Here is a 20,416-nt window from a genome sequence, read left to right as displayed (position 1 = left end):
TTTCTGTGGTCTGAAAGAAATCAGTGATTTTCAACATCCAAATTATTGATATATAGTGAGCTATGTACAGTTTTGTGGTGAGTCTGCCCCTGAGCTACAGATCTGCAACCAAAACTCTAGTCGCCCCGCCTGCGCGTGGCTGGACGTAGCAGTGCGCGCCTTCTATTGGATTATCCTGTTGTCAGTTTTATCCCTCGGCTTGAATACCGCACCGCCAGAGAGGCATGAAGACTGATAACGACGCACGATAAGAAGGATACGTCGCTGCCGAATATACGGAAGAATACGGGGGAGGCAGTCTGCTATGGTAAGACCCAAACTGATCACATATCTTTTTATGCGAAAAGATCGGGAGGGAGCTCCACCTGCAATCATGAGGCTGAACACTGAAAACACCTAAATGTTCTGGATAACAAAAGATGTTTTGAAGTTGGATGCGGGTAACTACCGGGGTCAATTAAGGTTTGCATTTCAGAATACTAATGTAGTGGTGACTGATGTGGAAAAAAAAAACTTTCCTTCCTGTCAGCTTTAACCTGTCGTACTCGCCTGCTCCAATAAAACCACACCGTTATTGCTGTAATAGAAATAGACCATTCATCATCAAGTGATTTGCTGATAAATGTCTCTCTCTGGCTAGCGTTTGTCTCGAAATGTTGACTTTTGTATGAAATGCTTTGCCAGAATTGGCATTAGGTTCATTATTTGGAGCTCACCTGGATATATTTTAGCGATTGGAACGCGGGCGCAGCTGTCAGTGTAGGTGCGATAATTAGACACCAGTCTCGCGATAATCGAACCAATTAACAGATCTGCAATGAAGGTTCTTTGTCCACCAAGGCTGTTCACGCACAGAGGCAATTTATCACAATAGAGAAAAAACAAGACCCATGAAGGAGACAGACAAAAATGTCCAAAAGACCAAAATCCCAATATAACCCAATAAATTAAACCCTGTTTTCATCTGCACAGCTGTACGCCTTGGTCCATACTCTGAATAATGTATAATAATGGTGGCAGGCTTTAATCTTAGTTATGGAATATTTATATATTCATTATAATGTATAAATATGTATGAAAGAGAGACTAACCATCCCATCATGTATTTTGTCTCCTTGGATGAGAGAGAAAGTGGGCAGAGGGCATTTAAGGGGGGGAGGGCTGGTAGGTAATGCTACTGCCTCAGTAATGAATGTTAATGTCATAAACATCTTTTTATGTAGATGATTAGCAACTCCATTAGAGGATTTTGAATTTGGATTTTAATCTTCAGCTGTAATAAGAGGATCAGAAGTGAGACAAATCTAAGAGTCTTGTCTCCAGCTGTTGTGCTCATTGTAGCTGAATTTACACCTCATTCCCCAGAGATCACTTCCCAGTCAGACAGTAGGCAGTTTCCTGGTTTATGTGGTGACTATTAATGCTTGTGCCAGCATTTCTTCTTCTTCTTCTTCTTCTTCTTCTTCTTCTTCTTGAACAAACATCCGTTTCAGGTTTACGAAATGCAAAACAATCACATTGTGTGACCACGTGATGCAACAACTAAATGGATCCCAAGAAAGTCCCAGTGAATAGCTGAGCCAGTAGCACTGTGGGTTAAAGATTATATCAAAACTCTCTAGTATCCTTCTGGCATATGCTCCTAAAGGTATTGTCTGTGTGAAGAGAACTCGCACTCCTTATATATTTGAAACAGTGAAACATTGTCTGTTTTGCTTAATGGGTCATCACTGAGTGCTGCTACAGTGGAATACAATATCAATGACATCCACTAGGTGGCACCATTGTAACATCAACATCATGATCATGTAGAAACACAGATGGCCAATTTCAGGTAAGCTACTCTCTATAAGAGCAAGTATTAAACTCGCAGTTTACAGTGTGTTATAGCTGAAACAGGTAAAAGATGTGGCATTTCTTTTTCTTTATTTCTATAGTCTTAAAACTCTTAGAGAAAAATCCTAACATGAGACCTTTGATGTAAAAAAAGGCTCAAAATTACATTACCTTACCTACATTAAAGTTTTATTTCAGATAACAAAAAAAACTATATATTACTAATAAATACAATATCATTACACTGAGAGTAACAAAAACATGCTACTAAAAGTTGCCAGTGTTTACTGAAAAATGTGTGATGAGGTGCAGACAGTGTGAAGCAATCCTGTGGTTTATGAGTCAATAAGGCAAAACATTTTTTCATAGTTGGTAGTTATTGTTCTGAACATAAACTCTCCTTTACTTAAATAAACGTAGCAATATCACAGTGTAAACGATTACAAGTTCTGCATGCCAGATTATACATAAGTACAGAGATATTGTTAAGAAAATACTTTGAAGCACTAAAGGTAAAAGCGTTATCAAATCAAATTTTATTTGTATAGTGCCAAATCACAACAAAAGTCATTCTTAATTAATGATCTGCTGTGTGGTTGAGTAGTTATTTAACAAAGCAACAAGTATCTATAGTTGTCACATTAATGTAGTGGCATGAAACATAGAGTTTCTGTATAAATTATAAACTACTTGAGTACTTGGTTATGTTGATTTTATGAGGGTTTGTGCTGGGCATCAGGAGACCAGCCTGCTGACAGGGCCTTGTCGAAATCCGTCATTGATGAATAACATTTGACTCAGAAGGCAGCCAACTAGATCCGGAAAGCCCCTTAAATGACCGCCTGGCGATCTTATTGAGCAGTTTATTTTCACTTTTTATTTTAATAATGTCCTCTGTTGAGTGAGCATGCGATCACATAACAGTTGTGCAACCACCCATATCAGTGCCAGGAAAAAAAAGCAGGTTGACACATGCCTTGGTTATTTACTTTTCATTACCCACCTTTACCCAGATTGATGTGATGGCACTGCAAATGTAGGCTGTGTGTAAGTGTGTATCTTCACTGTTGTCTGTCCTGTCACATGCTATACAAGAAACATCAGAGCTGACATTATTAGCCCCCATAAACTCACTTCAATCAGTCCACACTCTGAAAACCTGATTGTGATTGCTCGTTGTGTATTGTGCAACAGCAGATAACAGAAGTATAAAACATTACAACCTGTGATAAGCACAATTCATTGTGTTGTCAAACATTTTAAAATATATTTACACATCTTGTGACCCCGTTTGGGACTAAGCGGTAAAGAAAATGGATGGATGGATATTTACACATTATAATACAACACTCTAACCCTGTAGTTTATTAACTAAATCTGAGGCTGACCTCCTATATCCTGCCAAGGAAGTACTCATTTGTTCTATCTTTCAGTTTTAAAGAAAGTCAGGAGCATGACAATAAATAGCACACCCAGTCACACTATATTTCTGACATAGGCCTGTTTATTTTAAAAAGACTGTCTGAAAAATGTCCATATTCATACAAAAATAAATAATGAAATGCTGTTAGATTTTCCAACTGTATGCACAGAACTATATACAGTACATGAACAATACATTGTCCACTTAAAGCTAAAACAGTATAAAACAAGCCTCCAGGGCTTCATTTTCAACATTACATAAGTCAGTTTCATGAAAGCTGCTGTCGTTGTAAAACAAGTTTGATTTGCAGCCCAGACAGCAATTAAAGGTAGCGTTAGGTTGAGCTGTGTGATGTTTATAGAAAGAAGTGGTAGCATGTTGCCATGTTTTTTTTAATGGCCAGTGGCATCCACCCACGTGGGAAGAGTCCGTGTGTGCACATGTTTGTCCTTGAAGAAGCTTTGCATCGTTTACGCTGAATGACTACTGGGATTTCAAGGCTGAGGCTTTTCTGCTGTGACCCCGGCTCCTCTGTCGAGGCCTCTGACGCTGACCTCTCGCTCTCCTCCTCCTCCTCAGGCACAGCTTTGCATCACGACCCATCGAATGAGATCTAGAAAACACATAAAGGAGTACAAAATGCAGTTCACTGTAGAGATGAGGATAGATAGCCCTGCACAAAGTTTCATATCAGATATTAAAATGAGACCTCTGCCAAGGGGGGGGGTTTATGCATCTATATTTATTACATGAACTTGAGTGTATTCCATTTTCTTTTGGTTAAATATTTGGATACACTGTGTGCAGTAGCAGAATCTATCTATCTATCTATACACATTTACAAATTTAGCTTCCCATACAAAATTTGATTACCACTATATTACAATAGCTCACACTGACTCAAAAGTAGCTAAACATGCAGGAAAGATGAGGGAACTGCAGAGCTAGGTGCTTCTTCAAGACCTGGCTTGGAAACAAATGATTTTTTTTTTTTTTGGCCCTGATTTACGGAAAATTTGGGCGGAGCCCCTCTGTAACCAAATAGGACATTGACTATTTTGCAATCTGTTGTGTAAAAAGAATATTTCATATCACTCCTGTCCTGTGTGAAGGTGATTGCAGAGTTTCACTTGTACAGTGAGCGATTAAATGATTCCTCCTCATGAAAACTTTACAGAGAGTACCTTTTGCTGTGCATACCCTTAGTAGGTGTGTGCGTGGTAGTTTGCTAATGGATGCGTTTCACTGATCAAGGCTCTCACCTTTTCCAGCAGCGAATGAGCTGTTTGCCCATTGCTCCCTCTGGATCCAGACACACTTGTTGATTGTTCTTCAGTGTTACTCTGAAAAACACATGTAAACCCACACATTTAGTTTCACTTGTCTGGATACACATGTGTGTGAATGTGTGTGTCTGCAGGATCTGGTACTCACATGACTGTGAATTTGTTACAGCTGGGGCTTTTTGGGAAGACTGTGAGCTCTTTCAGATGCCCTCTGATACCTGCTTGCGTCTCTGGACACAAACATCTTCCCGGGACAAATGAACTGTCTGAGTCTCTTACTGGAAAACACAGTAACAGGATTAACAGGTTATTTTAATATGGTGCAACATGAGCCGAGATTACAGTTACTGAGGGTTTACACGGTCAGACACTTTGACCCAAATAAGAACCATTACTGACATTTACTGTATCCAGATATTATCAAAGAAAAACACAGATATCAAAGCATATTGTAGATTAATGTGTAGAACGTTACCTGTGATCAGTAAACAGCAGAGGCTCAGGAAGGCGAGCTGATAGACTGAGTGAGGATAAAGCTTCATACTGGAGACAAGCTTAGAGTTGACACTGCCTCCTGAACCACGTTGCTGTTTTATAAATGTAGGTGAGCCTGGGCCCACCCACTTGGACCCCAGGCCTACCCAATCAAAAGAGTTAGGAGAGAAAAAAGCCGGTCATCCAATGAAATGCAGTCAATAATCAATGTGTGACCAATAGAAGAGGCTCACCCTCTTTTCTGCCCACCCACACTATGATCTCAGGCTCGGCCACTGTTTATACTCGTGCTCCTTCCTGCTTCTTCAGAGCAGGGTTTTCCAAAAAAAATCCCAAATCCGTTCTAAACTGTTAAAAGAGTAGTGTGGGATTTTTCAAGCTGGTGTTAAAACAATCTTGATGTATTCCTATGTACATGAGAATAGGTTTTAGAATTTGTCACTTCTCCTACTCTTTACATTGACCCTGAATGTTTCTATACAGAACGTGACTATGCTGCAAAAAATGAGGGACAAAATACGTAGCTTTTGTTCTGCACAAAAACTCTCTCCAAAGTTAGTCTGAGGCTCAGATGCAGTTTCAGCTGTCCCACTAAGCCAGTACAACTCATTATATTTAAAAGTTATAGTCTAGTTAAGGCAAATTTCCCTCTAATTTCCCTGGACAGTACAATGCTGAGCTGTATGTTATAGTGACAGAGGAAGTTCTGTTACCTGAAACCCATGTTCTCAACCTTAGCGGACATGCAAAAAAATGAATAGAATCGAGTATAACCACACCATTATCGTGCTTTGTGCGTCTGCATGTCTGCTAAAGTCAAGTGACATAATTTTCACCACCTCCTCAGGTCTGCCAGGGTCTGCATGGACTCTGTCCGTAGGCCCCCGTGCAGGCCAAAAGTTTGTCTGCGTGGGGGGTCTGCACAGCAAAAGCCCACGTAGGTATGAGGGTATGTGCATAGAATGCTGTCCCTTTTTACTGTGCACTGAATTTGTAAAACAAAAAAGACTGGTGTTCCAGAGAGAGGACTGAATGCTAACTGCATATACAAAGTTGGCTGCAGAAGCAGGAGTTATGCTTGATGACACAGGAAGGCACTGTTCTTCCAGGGCTTTGTTGTGTTAGTAGTCTGGCTTTGAGTCAAACCATGTGACTTCTTCTAATTCAGCTTGCCCTGCTTTTAACACAGGACCATTACCTCAACAGTTTTCCATTAAAACATGTTCAAATCCTCAAACTAAATACTAGCAGCACAATTAATGTGCATATTATTTTATATTTATCATTTATTTTGTTATATACATGGTCAAAAATATTTTTCTTTTTGAGCATAATTGTGGTTATTTTTTCATATGTACATTAATATTTATATAGACTCAGTCATTGCTCAAGTTTACACATGAAGTGTTGATACAATCTTCACGTACTTTTTATTATTTGTCTCTCATGTTGTTCTGCTATAGCTGGGCTCTAGTCAGAATGGGTGAGCATCGGACCTGTGTAAAGCTCAGTGATGAGAAACTTATACCAAAGTAAGTCTTGTTAGTTTCCTCACTGCACGGTATATGTACAGTAAAGTGATATCACCATGCTAATCTTTTCTTTGTTGTTGTGTGTTTACATTAAGGTCTGACATCTTGTCACTGCTGAGAACCTATAACTGCTACCATGAAGGGAAAAACTTCCAACTGAGGACCCATGAGGTAAGAAAAACTTAGCCACAGACAGGAGCTCACAGACAGCAGTGTTGGCAAAAATAAGGAGCCAAGCAGGGAGAAGCACAGAGTTGTTTTAAATGGTGTCAGTGGGCAACAAGGATTTAAAAACCGGAGGCTAAATAAGCTTCCAATTTGGCTGCTCTACTGAGCAAAGATCTATGATTCCTTGGTTATTTTTCCAACATACCAAACTGCTGGAAAACCACAAGAATCCCCCTTTTCCCACAAAGTGAAAATGGAATCCGAGAGGAATCTCACATATAGGCATTCTTATTTTATCGTTCGGACTTTCCCTTTTTGTTCATCAGCGGGTTTTTGAGACATTGTGTGTGTATGTACAGTATGTGCATCGGACCAGAGCAAGGTGGTTATGATCTGTCCCTTTTTTCAGCCAGACTCCCCCTGTCTCATTCTGGGAAAATCCCCCACAGTCACAGATCTAATATCAGTACAAGAAGGACACACAAGTACAATAGCGAGACCAATGACATCATAATATTAACTTGGTATTAGCCTAAAATAGGGATGCAATAGCTTGAATCTCTTAAAAGGCTGAGCATTATTATTTGAAGAGAAGAATCAAACAGAACTCATTATAATGACACATCATGGAGAATAACTACACACATTGCTTTGCACCACTATAACTTTTTATTAGGTCATCTAAAACTTTAATGTGGGATTTTAACAGTGAGTCATGTTTTAACCTCGTTGAAAATGAAAGTCACTGTGTAATTCAATCAAAACATGTTGCTTCACTAATATCTATGTGAATAGATTTAGTTCAGAATTGTACATAACCTAAATATACATTTCTCAAATACGATAGTTGTTAACAGGCTACTATAGTGAAAACTGGGGAATCTACAGTATATGTTGCTTTCTATGTGAAATATATCAGGCTGTCCAAGGTTCCAGTTTGGTGAGAACTGTGGAACAGGAGTTAAGGGTCTTCGTCTTCTAGCCACAGGTTGTAAAAAATGTTACTGGTAGGCATAAATGACCATGAGCGTTATCACTGTCTTAAATTTTTATTTGATATTGATATTTGGCCAACAATATCTCCATGTATTGTACAAAGACAGCATTGCTAGCTCAGCCCATTAATGATGTCTTTTCCTTGCAGTTGCAAGTCTTTACCAACACAGTCTGATCATTTGAGTGATATTAAATTGGATCCTGATAAACATTCTGCTGTGTGTGGGGGGGGGGGAAATCACATGTTTGTTCTTGTTCTTGGGTTTTTCATTTCCCCATTGTCCCGCTCAGTGTAACTGAGCACCAATAATGTTTTCAAGATACTACAAGACTAAGTGGGAGTCAAAGCACAGGCTTGAGTTAAATGAAAGGTGGTGGTCTCCTCCTAAACACTCCTTAGGTTGATTCAGGTCAAATTAACTCAGAGAGCATATTGTGCTGTGCAGAAATTTACCGCTACATTAGGTCAGTGTGTGCCATTGTTCCACTTACCCTGTAGGTTTGTACCTCTACCATATTTTGGGCCTGCATGAACATTAGAGTTTTTTGTAAAAATTACTTCTTGTGGGTTAAATGTTAAAATTGATAGCTGCTCTCTTGGGTCTTCCTATAGCAGACGAGTAACTGATATGATAGCCTTGTTGATACCCCTGGCCTAAAGAAGAATACTTTTATGCCTGACCCCACCCCTGCCAGCTTCACTCTACATGCCTTAGCAATGTCGTACACTGTACTTACTTCAGTGAGAGAAAATTAAATGTACCTTTAGGGGGTTTGCAGAATCTTTCTAACACACTTTCAGAGTTAATCCACACTCCCTCTGAATTGGTATCTTCTCAGACTGTTTGGCCCTGTTATAGCCCTCAGAAAGCTTCTGGTTTTTAAGAGGTTAATAACATAGTTTAGAGACAAGGAGCTGCAGATAAACTATATTTTTGATTCTTCTTTCATCTGAAGATAAATGTGACCACAACATTAAAGTAAGCAAATAGGGGGGGAAAAAACAAGAATGACAGGCTGGCCAAAATTAACAAAAAGGAAGCCACTGAGGCCAACCTCTCAAGCGGCTGTCGGAACTGGGGGTTTCCCACTAACCATAAGTCAACCTGACACAGGCATTCTCAACCAATCAGAGCGCCAGGTGGTGGGCTGCTACCACATTGGCATAACACATAGGGCCAAGTTTTGTTTTTTTTGTTTTTTTGTATTGTATTTTGTGTGTGTGTGTGTGTTTTCTCATTTATTTTGTAAGGTGGTCCTTGGAAATTTTTTTTACAATCAAAAGTTGGCTTAAGTTACAAAAGGTTGAGAGCCCCTGACCTAACGGAAACAAAGCTATATAAACAAGGCTACTCAACTCACCATACCCAAAAGGAAATAGAAGAAAGAAGGTGATTCTGGCTGCTGCTGAATCCTTAAAGTGCTCCTGAAACGCTCAAATTTGAATATAGATTGTTCCATTCCATTATAACTTTATTGTTACTTTATGGATAGGGGAATGGGATGATGATAGTCATGGCATTGGGATAACAGGATAGCAACTACACATCATGTAAAATTCTCTGTTCTTTTGCTCTAATAATTGATGCCTATAACATGATACAGCAAAATTGTTAGACTTGATGAACCTCATTTACCACAAAAGTTTGTCCAAACTGACTCATTAGATATTTTGTGGGTATGAGGGATAAACATTACTCATCAGTGACATTTAAGGGATGAAAGCTGGCCTAAAACCAAAATTTAGAAACTGTTGGAATTTCAAAACAGTGACTGTGTGAATGAGTTCAGATGAAAATTCCCAGCTTTACTCTGATCAGTATAGCTGACATTTTTGGGGACTTGTTTTTATAGTTTGCCCAGACTGAATAAAACGGGTTCTGTGGGGCAAAGTGGGAAAAGGAAGTGGTTGGAGAGGGATGACATCATGATTATGCTCTGCATGTGGAGTCAGGTGATGGTTAGTCATGTTGTGGGTGGACATGTCAGGTGGTTTGCCTTGCAAGTTCAGGACCACTCAGAGTAAATTAGCCCATGCATTTTTTTTTTTAGACAAAACAAGCTCTAGCATGTAGAGTGCTAGGAGTACAACTGTATTAGCTGTAATAATGGCAATGATTCTGCATGCTGGAGGTTTATTTTTCGTTTACCTGCTCAGACTCTAAAGCAACTGACTTGCTGGAGGTGGTGTTGTCTCACTGTGCTGTTTAAGAGCTCTTCAGCAAGATGGATTTATTATGTACATGTGTTACAAGGGCTGTAAATTTGGTCTTCTAATTAAATTTGGGGGAGGCGACAGTGGTGCGGTGGGTAGAGCATGAATTAAAGGTGATTATCCTAAAATGAGTGGAATTTCAGTTTTAAATCCCTGTTACTAAACACTGTGTTCAGATTATAATGTATTATTGTCAACAGATTCCAGCCTGACTGGAATCAGCACTGGCGAAACACATGAGTGGCTGAATGTATTTGCCTGTGCATGTTTGCTATAATAACCAAATATCAGTCTGTGTGCATGCAGCCCACTCTAGTGGCTGTGCCAAGTATTTTTCTGTTTGAAATGCCACCTTAGGAGCATCACTGATGACCACTAAATAGTATGGAAGTAAATCCCAACCAAAACATTAGAGGGCACACAAACCACATTTTGAGCACTGCTCAGTTTGTAAGCACAGAATCAGATATGAAAGCACAATCCCAGCCATGTATGCAGTCTTTTCTGAGTCTCTGCTCTTTCTCCACTGCGGTTTGTGCGAACGTCTGTTGGCGCCAAAAATTTTGAAAGTGCACAAAACAAGCTATGAGCACTTTTCAGTTTGCAAATCAAAATTTGAGAGCCCACGGGCACCGATGTGTAAGAGAAAAATCACATTTGAGAGAGACTGAGGATCTCTGCTACTCAAATCACCTATTAGGCTCAGGATTCTGTCCTCCCTCGCTCTCAAATCTGTTGCTACTCTTAGATTCACAGATTTTACCCTGGCAGCAGAATTGTAAGTAGGGCTGTATCTATAAATTCATTTTTTAATCTTTATCTCTAAAACATTCTTTAATCAAAATGCCAGAAATAGTAAAAATATTTATCAAATGTTCCCAGAGTTCACTGTAATGTCTTCAAAGGTTCTGTTTTCTCTGATCAAAAACTTGGTTCATAATAGAAAACAGAGAAAGAACAGAATATTCTCTTATTTGGAAAACTGGAACTGAAAAATGTTTGCCATTTTGTCTTTACTTGATAACTGAGTGGCAAGACTACAATTATTATTAGATGTAATGATCTCCAGCTGTTTTGCTCAGTAACAGCAAATAAACATGATTATTTCAGTAGTTTATTGCAAAATATGAAAACAATGTAAACCTGTAGACTTGACTTTTCAGTGCACAGAAATAAATACATCATTACTTCTTTTATGCATCATATGGTGAGTTTATCTCTGTTCAGCATCATATGTCCCAACATACATCATGTCAATCAAGTCCTTCCAATCTTGTTTGATAATGATACTCCTCCAAAATGACTATGGGGCTTCCCACAACAAAGCCTCTCAAATCTGTCCAAACAGCCAGTCTACAGGGTCTTTGCCCCTGCAGTCTCGTTCTCTGGCCATCTTCAGAGAAAATTCCTCTGTGCTGTTCAGACTCAGACTGGAAGGTTTGGAAGTCCTTAGTGTGCGGGGAGAGCTGCGAGGAAGTGAGGCTGAGACAGAGAGCTTCATCTGAGCCTTGGAGAACTGCCGCACCCTGGGGGATCTCTGGAGCCTGACGGGGCCACAGCTCGGGAACTCCGTAGAGCAGGCGAGAGCCTGGATACTGGCCATGTAGTCCTCTAAAGACTGGGAGCTCTGGGTTGACTGGGAGGATGAGGGATGGACGGGCAAGTCCTCAAGCGTCTCAGTGATGGTGGGTAATGGAGGGAGGGACAACAACAACCGTCTGTGTTTCATGCTACCGTAGGAGGGGACAAATAGTCTGTGTATCTTTTGTTCCTTTGTCTGCGGATTACAATGATATAAATGCCTTTTATTAAAAACAAGCCTAGATGGGACTTTAGTCTGTCAGCTGTAAAAAATCCGTCACAGTGTGCCTGCATTTAGTTTCCTGTGAACTTTTTAGCCTTTTGTCTTTACATAGTTTTTAACACAAAACTGATAGTTACTATACACACCCCTTTTTCGGTAGTGTAAATTACAACTCAGAAATGTAAAAATGCCAAAGTTGTGCAAAAATTCCTACAGTTGCTTTAAAAGCAGTTTGTAGAAATGGCAAAACTTTAATAAAGAAGAAGAAGCACTCTCACCTTTTGTTGGTTCAGTTGTGGGTCTGACGTGCAGAGTGTAACAGATTGATGTCTAGTCCTCTCAGCTGAGTATGACCAGAACAGTGTGTGTATCCAGGCTTTATACAGGCACACTGCAGCGCAGCCAATAACTGCTTCTTCCAAATATAGCTCTGCTGACCTTAATCACATCTGTGTGGATTTATGTGTGCCTGTGTGTGTGAGAGAGGGTGTATTCATGCCTGTTCAGGAAACTCAGGAGCGGCGGGTTAAGTATGTTCAGTGGTGCAGCTGCTCTGAATGTTTGTATTCCAGAAACAAAAAAGCCCTGGGAACAGTCTGACACACCTCCAGAAACCCACTTTCTTCTCCTCTCCTTTCACTGACATGATTGTTAATGGTACTAAAACTGTTCATCTCTGATCATTCTTTCAATAGTTTGCAGCTTTTTCACCGACAAGCCGCCTTTTTATCCCACAGCTGTACAACAATGGCATAAACCCACTAACAATCTAACAATGAAGGATGTACAATAAGAGGCCCAGACAACATGAAGAATTAGTTTGGCTCCATAGGATGTTTATGTATTAACAGCAAACCTTGTGGTTCCTGAGCAACCTGACATCTTTGTGTTAGCTGCTCTCACACGGTTTGTAAATCTTGAGTGATAAGCATTCTCCAAGATGACAAAAATACTTCACAGCAATAAATCTCAGTTAGTGTAATTTTACCTACAATCAGATTTTTCCGGTTTCCACAGATTTCCACAGATTGTAGATGCCTTTTGATTGTCTAAGTCAAATATGTTTGACCATTCCTATGTCAGACAACATGTTCAAAATGTTCCATGTATTCACGTGTTTACAATGACTTTCTAAATTGGAAAACAAACTTAAATCAAAAATACTACAGGGCAACAACAAACTTTCAGCTGGTAGCATATCAGCTGATCAGACTGGCTTCCAGGAATTAGAGTACTTAGAATTCCTTTTTCTAAGTCTTTTCTGTATTACTTTGGTATTCTCTCTCTCCCTCCCTCTCTCTCTCTTTGACAAATTGAGTCGGCTCTTATTCAAAATGCTCCCACAGCTGACAACCAGCCCCCCCACTCCTCCTCCCTCCACTGACAATCAGGCCTCATCTCCCACTCCCACACATTGTGCTGCTACAGCCCTTATAAACGATCTGTATACACACACAAGGGGGGGGGGTCACCAGCGTCAGCTATATAACCGCCGTCCCCCATTGTTGTTGAATTAAGCCAGCCACCCCCTTCTCTACAGCCATCTACATCATGGGCTGCTGTCTTACCCGCTCCTTCCTCCTCGAGCAGACTTGGGCATTTTACGGCCTGCGGGCTACATCCAGCCCTTTGGACATCCCTGTCCGGCCTGCGTGAGGTCCATCAAATCAGAACATGAATGAAAAACGTTCACGGGTGAACTTAAGATCCCCGACCTACCGGGTGAGAGACAGGTGATGTTGGCCAGCTAACCCTCAAAATGTCAACTCGTGCCAAAAAAAGACAAGTTGATGCCAAATACTGCGTTTTCAACAAGACATGGACTGGAAAGTATTTGTTTACAGAAGTCAAAGGTAAAGCGGTGCGCTTAGTTTGTAGTACAAAGGTTGCTGTGTTCAAGGATTACAGTTTGAATCGGCACTACGTGACCAAACATGAGGAGAAATACAAGAACTTGTCAGATGAAGAGCGCACAAGAGAGTCGGATGCTTTGCTAGTGACATAGTGACACTGCGTAACCAACAAAGACTTTTTACCAAACTTTCCACACCCAGAGATGCAGCTTTCAAGGCAAGTTATGTCATATCCCACAAAATCGCCAGAAAAAATAAGCTGTTTTCTGACGGAGAGTTTATTAAAGAGTGTTTGTTGGACTCTGCAGCACTAATATGCCTGGAGAAAAAGGGCACATATGAGAACGTGGCCCTCTCCCGACGCACTGTAGCGAGGAGGGTTGAGGACATCGCAGGAAATCTTTGGATCTACCTACTTATGTGAACAGACATTCTCAGTGATGAAGTTCAACAAATCCAGATTTCAATGAACTTGTTCAAGCCCAAGCCAGACTGGATTTCTCTCACTGAAAATGTATATCTTGACCATACTGCAAAACACCTTTTCAGTGTTATGTGAAGTTGAAAATAAAATAGAACTGTGATCTAATATTTGTTTTTACTGTTTATTACTTCTATAGGAGTATTTTCCTGTTTGACCTACACCACAATTTCATATATTTATATAAATATTTACAGAATATGCTTATTCTTCTGATTACCAGTAGCGGCTAATCAACACATATAATTGACTGCTTTTCACAATGGGAGATGATGAATATTGAGCAGAATTAAGTTCAAGTTATCGCTGGTTCGGCCTTCCAACACAGTTCAAGTTTGTCATGTGGACCCTTGTAAAAATCAATTACCCACCCCTGTCCTCCAGTCATGCTGCTGCTGCTACTGCTGATGTTACAACAGCACCCTCACCATGTAGGGCTGCTGCTGCTGAGATTCGCTCCCGCTCCCCATCACCCTTTCCACCCTCTATTCTACCATCTCCATCCAGAGCTGCTGTCACACCTTCCCTGAGTCACACTGCTGTGTCACAAAATAACAAACCACAAATTATCAATAGAGCAAGATGAACCCAAAATCCACCCCCCTGGCTACGCCCTTGATTGGGTACTCATTTTGAACCTAATTCTTATTTTAAGAAAACTTGCTGATCGCATTACTGTTTACCGATTAATATATTATCTTAAAAGTTCTGTTATAATCCAGCAAGTAAATAATTTTGGTGCAAAGTAGGTTTCTCACAGTATGATTATTTATTATGATTCCCCTGTCTTAATGACTTCCCCCCAGTTTCACCTCATTCTTGGAGCCTATCCCAGCTGACTTTAGGTGAGAGGCTGGGTGCACCCTGGACGGGTTGCCAGTCTAGACACACACACACACACACACTCACACACACTCACACTCACCCCTAGGGGCAATTTAGAGTCACCAGTCAACCTAAACTGCATGTCTTTGGACTGTGGGAGGAAACCGGAGCACCCGGAGAAAACCCACGCAGGCACAGGGAGAACATACAAACTCCGCACACAAAGACCCCGGGTCAGCTGGGGCTGTGAGGCAACAGTGCTAACCACTGCACCACTGTGCTGCCCTGATTAATTTGTTTTCCCTACTAAATTACATGACATCTGTCACTATATGTCTGACAGCCCCGTGATGTAATTTAGTAAAACATCTGGCCTAATTGATTCATTTGTTTAGAAAGTTTTAACAGCAGACATTTGACTTGTCAGATGATTCCAATTTAAATATCTGCTGTGAAAGAGGCTTGGTTTACTTCTTCCACCTCTGTGGTTTCCTCAACCCTAGAGAGTGGCGGAATCTTTTCCAGCGTGACTTCTCTTTTATTGTCTCTGTGATGACCTCAGCATCCTCTGTGAGTTCTTGATCATGGAGGGCACTAGGGCCCTCCTGGTCTTTGCATGGGTCATCCTCCAGCTGTTCCTTAGAGTAACTATCAGGCTGTTCACATGTGGAGAGTCCCTCAGCACTGGGCTCAGAGGAGAGCTTGAGTATGAATGATGTCTGAAACTTGAGCTGTCTTGTCAGCTCCTTCAGCTCTCTCTGGTAGAACATGGCCTTATGATCAGCTTCTGTCTGCATTCTAACGATCTTTTCTGTGATCTCTTGGTGAAGGCTGTCTTTCTCCATCCTCAAGGTGTTGATCAGCTTGAGATCTTGCTCCGCCCTTTCTGCATGAGCGAGCTTTACAGTCTCTAGCTCACGCTGAAGGGTGTCTTTCTCCATCCTCAAGGTGTTGATCAGCTTGAGATCTTGCTCCGCCCTTTCTGCATGAGCGAGCTTTGCAGTCTCTAGCTCACGCTGAAGGGTGTCTTTCTCCATCCTCAAGGTGTTGATCAGCTTGAGATCTTGCTCCGCCCTTTCTGTATGAGCAAGTTTTTCATTCTCTAGTTCAGCCTGTAGAGTGTTGATCCGCCATAGACCTTGCTCTTTGCTTGTTATATGAGCTTGCTTTTCGCACTGTACCTCACCCTGAAGGGCGTCTTTCTCCGCCTTCAGGGTGTCGATCAAGTTTCGACTTTGCTTTGTCCTTTCTACTTGAGCAAGCTGTTCGTACTGTAGCTCACGCTTAAGGGTGTTTTTCTCAGCCTTCATAGTGTCGAGCAGTTTTTGACTTTGCTCTTCCCTTTCTGCATGAGCAAGCTTTTCACTCTCTAGCTCATGATGAAGGGCGTCTTTCTCTGCCTTCAGGGTGTTAATCGTTTTCTCAGTCTCATGCTCACGCTGAAGGCTTTCGATCTGCTGCTTGAGTGTGAGGTTTTCAATTTTTAGGCTGAGCACATGGTGTGAAGCTCTGAGCTTCTCCATTTCTACTTGGAGAGCCTTGTTCTTGTCCTTCTCCACATTGAGCTCGCCCATAAGCCTCTCCTGGCTTATCACATGTGCCACTTTCAGCTCCTTGTAATTTCTCTGAAGATCTTTTTTCTTCTTCCTTTTGATATCATTGCCCACCTGAGTGGCGATGTTTGAAGCACTGAGAGCTTCTGCATTACTGTACTGCCTCAGCCTCTCAAGCTCCTTTCTAGTTTCTTTTTCCTTGTTGATAAAGGATTCAGTCTTGGCTTTCTGGTAAGCCAGCTGTTGCTTTGTCTCATTCAGCTCCTGGCTAAATTGGATCCTCCAGTATTGTTCATAATGAAAGTTAACTCTGCCTATCCTTAACATCCCATGAAGCCTCCTTATTTCTTCTTGAAGTGCTTTGCCGTTTTTAGGTCTGCCGGTTGAACATGCCATTTTTTTTAAGTGGTAGAATCAGTTTGTTCCCAAACACTGTAGTATTTCTCTGAACAGATGTCGTCTGTATTATTTGTCGTCTTTATTTGTTATCGTTGAAGTTCTTTCCTCACACTGGTGTGTCAGTTATAGAAGGTCTGAAGTTGTGTAGACTACCTGGTTAGATGTAGTTGCTGATAGAGACTTGATGACGTCACAGATCAGGCCATGCCTTTGTTGTTGTCGTTCTATTTTCTGCATGTTTACATTCAAAATCACAATCTGTCAGTCAAATGTACTGTACGCTAGGCCACCTTAGTAACATTCAAAACAATTTTAAAACCTGCTATTAATCTATTCTATACAGCGTAATCCCGGATTTCATATCTAATTAATCAATTACAATGTACACAGATGTTCCATTACATTACCACCAAATGTAAGTACATTATACTCATTTGTGGTATAATATACTTGCATCTGATAGTAATACAATGTGTGAACTTTAAGTTAAATCGCTTAAAAATATATTTAGTCATGACCACACCTCTTTTTCCCCATAGAGACAGAAGGTGATGCTCGGTGTTTGGCTGTTTTTGAGGCAATGCATAATGGGAACTTGAACGTGGGATAATTGTTATTTCACTGGTTGGGTGCTGCGGAGTCCGACCAAACATACATTTTTCAACTGTTCATCATTTTGTTGTCTTCTCTCATTCGAGAGGCTGTTTGTGAGATGTGGAAACATCAGTTCGACGGGACGTTTTTCGCCTGATAGGTACCTTTAACTACTTTCTCACTCACGTGAACCAGGCCTGCTCAACGGGCGCTGTCTGCAGACACGATCCCGCATTGAGCCGCTTGCCAAGAAATGGACGAGGAGGAAATCTGGTGAGTGTTGTTGGTGAGAAATAGGAATCAGTTGCTTTTTTTATTGTTGTTTTTTTCCCCTGGATGGGGCTGTGTGTGAGCACTGTAAAATTTGTTTTAATGATGACCACTTTGATGGACATTTTTCACCTGTTAAGCTAGCTACATTAGCTATCTTATCACTTAGCTCTTAGCTAGCTAACTGTTAGCTAGCTTATCACTACGTGGGCAATTTTTGAATAGTAAAAAACGTTTTAACTAGTTTGACAATACGTTTTTCACCTTTTACTGTTAAAATGTTGGCGAAATGGCAAATTGTATGCATATTACAAAGCCATGACATTCTAATATTAAATGCCCAGGTGGCTTATTACATTACTTAGCTAATCAGAAAGGAACATTAGCTAAACCCTTCTACGGCCTTAACACCCAGTTTATGGTGGTATACATGGTTTATTTTGTTTTATTTCAGGTTTGTAACGAGTTCTACGGGGTGGTGGGAAAAATCTCAGGGAGGACTTCTATGGACTGTGGGTCAGTGGGTAGAGCAGTTGTCTCCCAACCAGATGGTTAGAGGTTCGAATCTCGGTGCCTGCAGTTCATGTGGCGAAGTGTCCTTGGGCAGGACACTGAATCCCCAAGTTCCCCCCGATGGTTAGAGCCATCGGTTGAGTTGGTGCCACAGATGGCTGTCTCGGTTCTGTACTGGAAACACAAATTTTATTTTATATAGCACTTTAAAAACATCTTATGTGTAATATACTTGGCCAAATAAAGGTGATTATTATTATTATTATTGATGCACTACACCATTTCTCTCCAAGCCTGATGTCTGTTTGGCAAAAAGAGAGTTCTCACCAGCCAGCTTTTGGCAGGGCCTCTGGGTCAGACAAAGGTGGGTTGACTTGTCTACATCAGTCTACTCCCTCTCTTTCCTCAATTTTTGTTCCTCTCCTTTCCCTGTGCATTTACTCGCTCTCCTTTCTTATCGCTTCTTTTCTCTCATTTGCTCTTTTCTATCCTCTCCCCTTGCCTCATTTCCTGTCTCCTTTTCTCCTCGTCCTATCTGCTTCGTGCTCTATTCTATCATCTCTCCTCTATTATACTTTACCCTTCTGTCCTCTCCCTTTCTTGTCATATCATTTCCTCTTGTCGTCTCCTGTGCTTTGCAATAAAGTCATAAAATATATGGGGAAATTCTGGAATGTATTCAATAATACATGTCAATATCCTTAGAATTATGCCCACTATCTTCCAGACAACTGAGCCAACAGACATCAGGTGCCTTTGTCTTCAGGGACTGCTAGTCATTTTGAGGGATGATCCTTCTGCCTTCTTAAGAAACTTCATTTGTTGTAAATGATGCATACGTAGTTATTAACCCTTTTTTCAAATTTAGGCCATTAATGAGGACTGCCTGCTGCTAATTTTCAGAATCATTTAAACAGTATCTGGTGTTTCCCAGACTTCTATTTTATGGCCTAACAAATTTTAACTAAAAATCATTTTGAATATCTGCATTATTGAATTATGATGGAACAGAAACTGAAAAGATTTGGCCACAAATGTATGAATGGCCTCAAATTAACATTAGAGATAACCTTGGAATCTCACTTATTCATTTTAATTTTGTTGAGGAGAGAAGAGAGTACAGCGTGGAAGAGAGGGGTTTTGCAAACAGTACATGTAATGTACAGATCTAATTATGGCAGTTGATGAAAAGTCAATTTAAGACCAGTATTATCTTTTTGTAATAATTACTGTCAGTGCAGTTTATACGATGCCTTTCATTCTAAATAGTCAGATACTTTTTGGTGGATAACAGCATTATCTAACAGGCATCATTATGTTCTCTCATTGCCAGTCAATTTTTTTTTTTCCTTCTGATAGGATGTAAGTGAAAGTCCAGTGGGAATTCTCTGTGTTGATCAAGAAAATCCTCAGCTCAACCCATCCAGAGTGGGCGTCATCTTGGAAGAGAATGTGGTGATGGATGAACTGGCCAATCTGCCTCAGGCCTTCTGTGTCCTTTTTGGGCTGTTGTATGCTCTGCACCTGGAGTACCCCAAGTGCATGAAAAACACTTTCAGCTTTATTCAGCAGGTAATGCTCAACTAAGTTTCCACACACTGATGGATCAGCACACCAAAGAGTTCAGTGTACCCTGTCAGACCGGAGATTTGATGAGACACTGAGATCTGTGTACCAATGTTCACATGCTGAAGCACCAATAAGTGCATTTCTTAAAATAGCAAAAAGGCATGATGTTGCTATACTTTCATGTTTTATGTGAAATATGTTCTTGAATTTCTTGTTCTAACTTGAAATAAAACATAAAAAGAATAGTTTTGTATTTTATTTACATATTTTAAATGTTTTAGTTTAATGATTTAAAATTAAATAGAAATAAAATTTTACTGTAGCTTTAAGATATTAAGTGGAATGACTGGGTAAAGCACTTGATATTACAAATGATTTTAAGTTGAATCAACTTGGAATTTAATGCAATGAACTTAAGTTTCCAAGTGGAATAACAAGGCAAAGAAGTTGATGTTGGAAGTTGATAAAGGATTTTAAGTTGAATGAACTTGGCAAATCAAATTAAGTTAAATTCACTCAAGTTTTCATTTAACATTATTTAATTATTTTTAAGGCAACCGGTTTCCTCTAATTTTTTAAGTAAATTCAATTTATCCGGGCTTAC

At 40.4% G+C, this 20,416-nt stretch overlaps 2 protein-coding genes across 3 annotated transcripts in view; one reads left to right on the top strand and one right to left on the bottom strand.

Annotated features, from left to right (window-relative positions):
• The first annotated feature begins 282 nt into the window (after positions 1-282).
• Positions 283-20,416, top strand: part of rassf4a (Ras association domain family member 4a) — a 26,597-nt gene continuing 6,463 nt past the window's right edge. The window contains exons 1-3 of one of the 2 annotated variants that reach the window (XM_020601710.1): positions 283-307; positions 6,504-6,572; positions 6,668-6,743. In XM_020601710.1, coding sequence (XP_020457366.1) covers positions 6,520-6,572; positions 6,668-6,743 — 129 coding nt within the window. In that variant the 5' untranslated portion in view covers positions 283-307; positions 6,504-6,519. Of the gene's footprint in view, positions 308-6,503; positions 6,573-6,667; positions 6,744-17,292; positions 17,734-18,536; positions 18,608-19,602; positions 19,816-20,416 lie in introns of those variants that run through there. The other variant, XM_020601709.1, reaches the window with a different exon arrangement.
• LOC109961109 (C-X-C motif chemokine 9-like) lies at positions 3,307-5,122 on the bottom strand. The gene is made up of 4 exons (XM_020601711.1): positions 5,021-5,122; positions 4,694-4,823; positions 4,522-4,602; positions 3,307-3,872 (listed from the first exon to the last, which is right to left on the bottom strand). The coding sequence occupies exons 1-4, from the start codon at positions 5,085-5,087 to the stop codon at positions 3,743-3,745; spliced, it is 408 nt and encodes a 135-aa protein (XP_020457367.1). The 5' UTR covers positions 5,088-5,122; the 3' UTR covers positions 3,307-3,742.

The sequence above is a fragment of the Monopterus albus genome, unplaced genomic scaffold (genome assembly GCF_001952655.1).
Source record: "Monopterus albus unplaced genomic scaffold, M_albus_1.0 scaffold52.1, whole genome shotgun sequence".
NCBI classification, from domain to species: domain Eukaryota; kingdom Metazoa; phylum Chordata; class Actinopteri; order Synbranchiformes; family Synbranchidae; genus Monopterus; species Monopterus albus.
This window is presented reverse-complemented; position numbering and strand designations above follow the sequence as displayed.

Bases quoted from the DNA above. Each gene is read 5' to 3' on its own strand.
- LOC109961109 (XM_020601711.1), bottom strand. From the start codon at position 5,087: ATGAAGCTTTATCCTCACTCAGTCTATCAGCTCGCCTTCCTGAGCCTC. The intron at 4,824-5,020 runs GTAACGTTCTAC...TGTGTTTTCCAG, and splicing joins CTGCTGTTTACTGATCACAG to TAAGAGACTCAGACAGTTCA. The intron at 3,873-4,521 runs GTGAGAGCCTTG...TGTGTTTTCTAG, and splicing joins CTCATTCGCTGCTGGAAAAG to ATCTCATTCGATGGGTCGTG.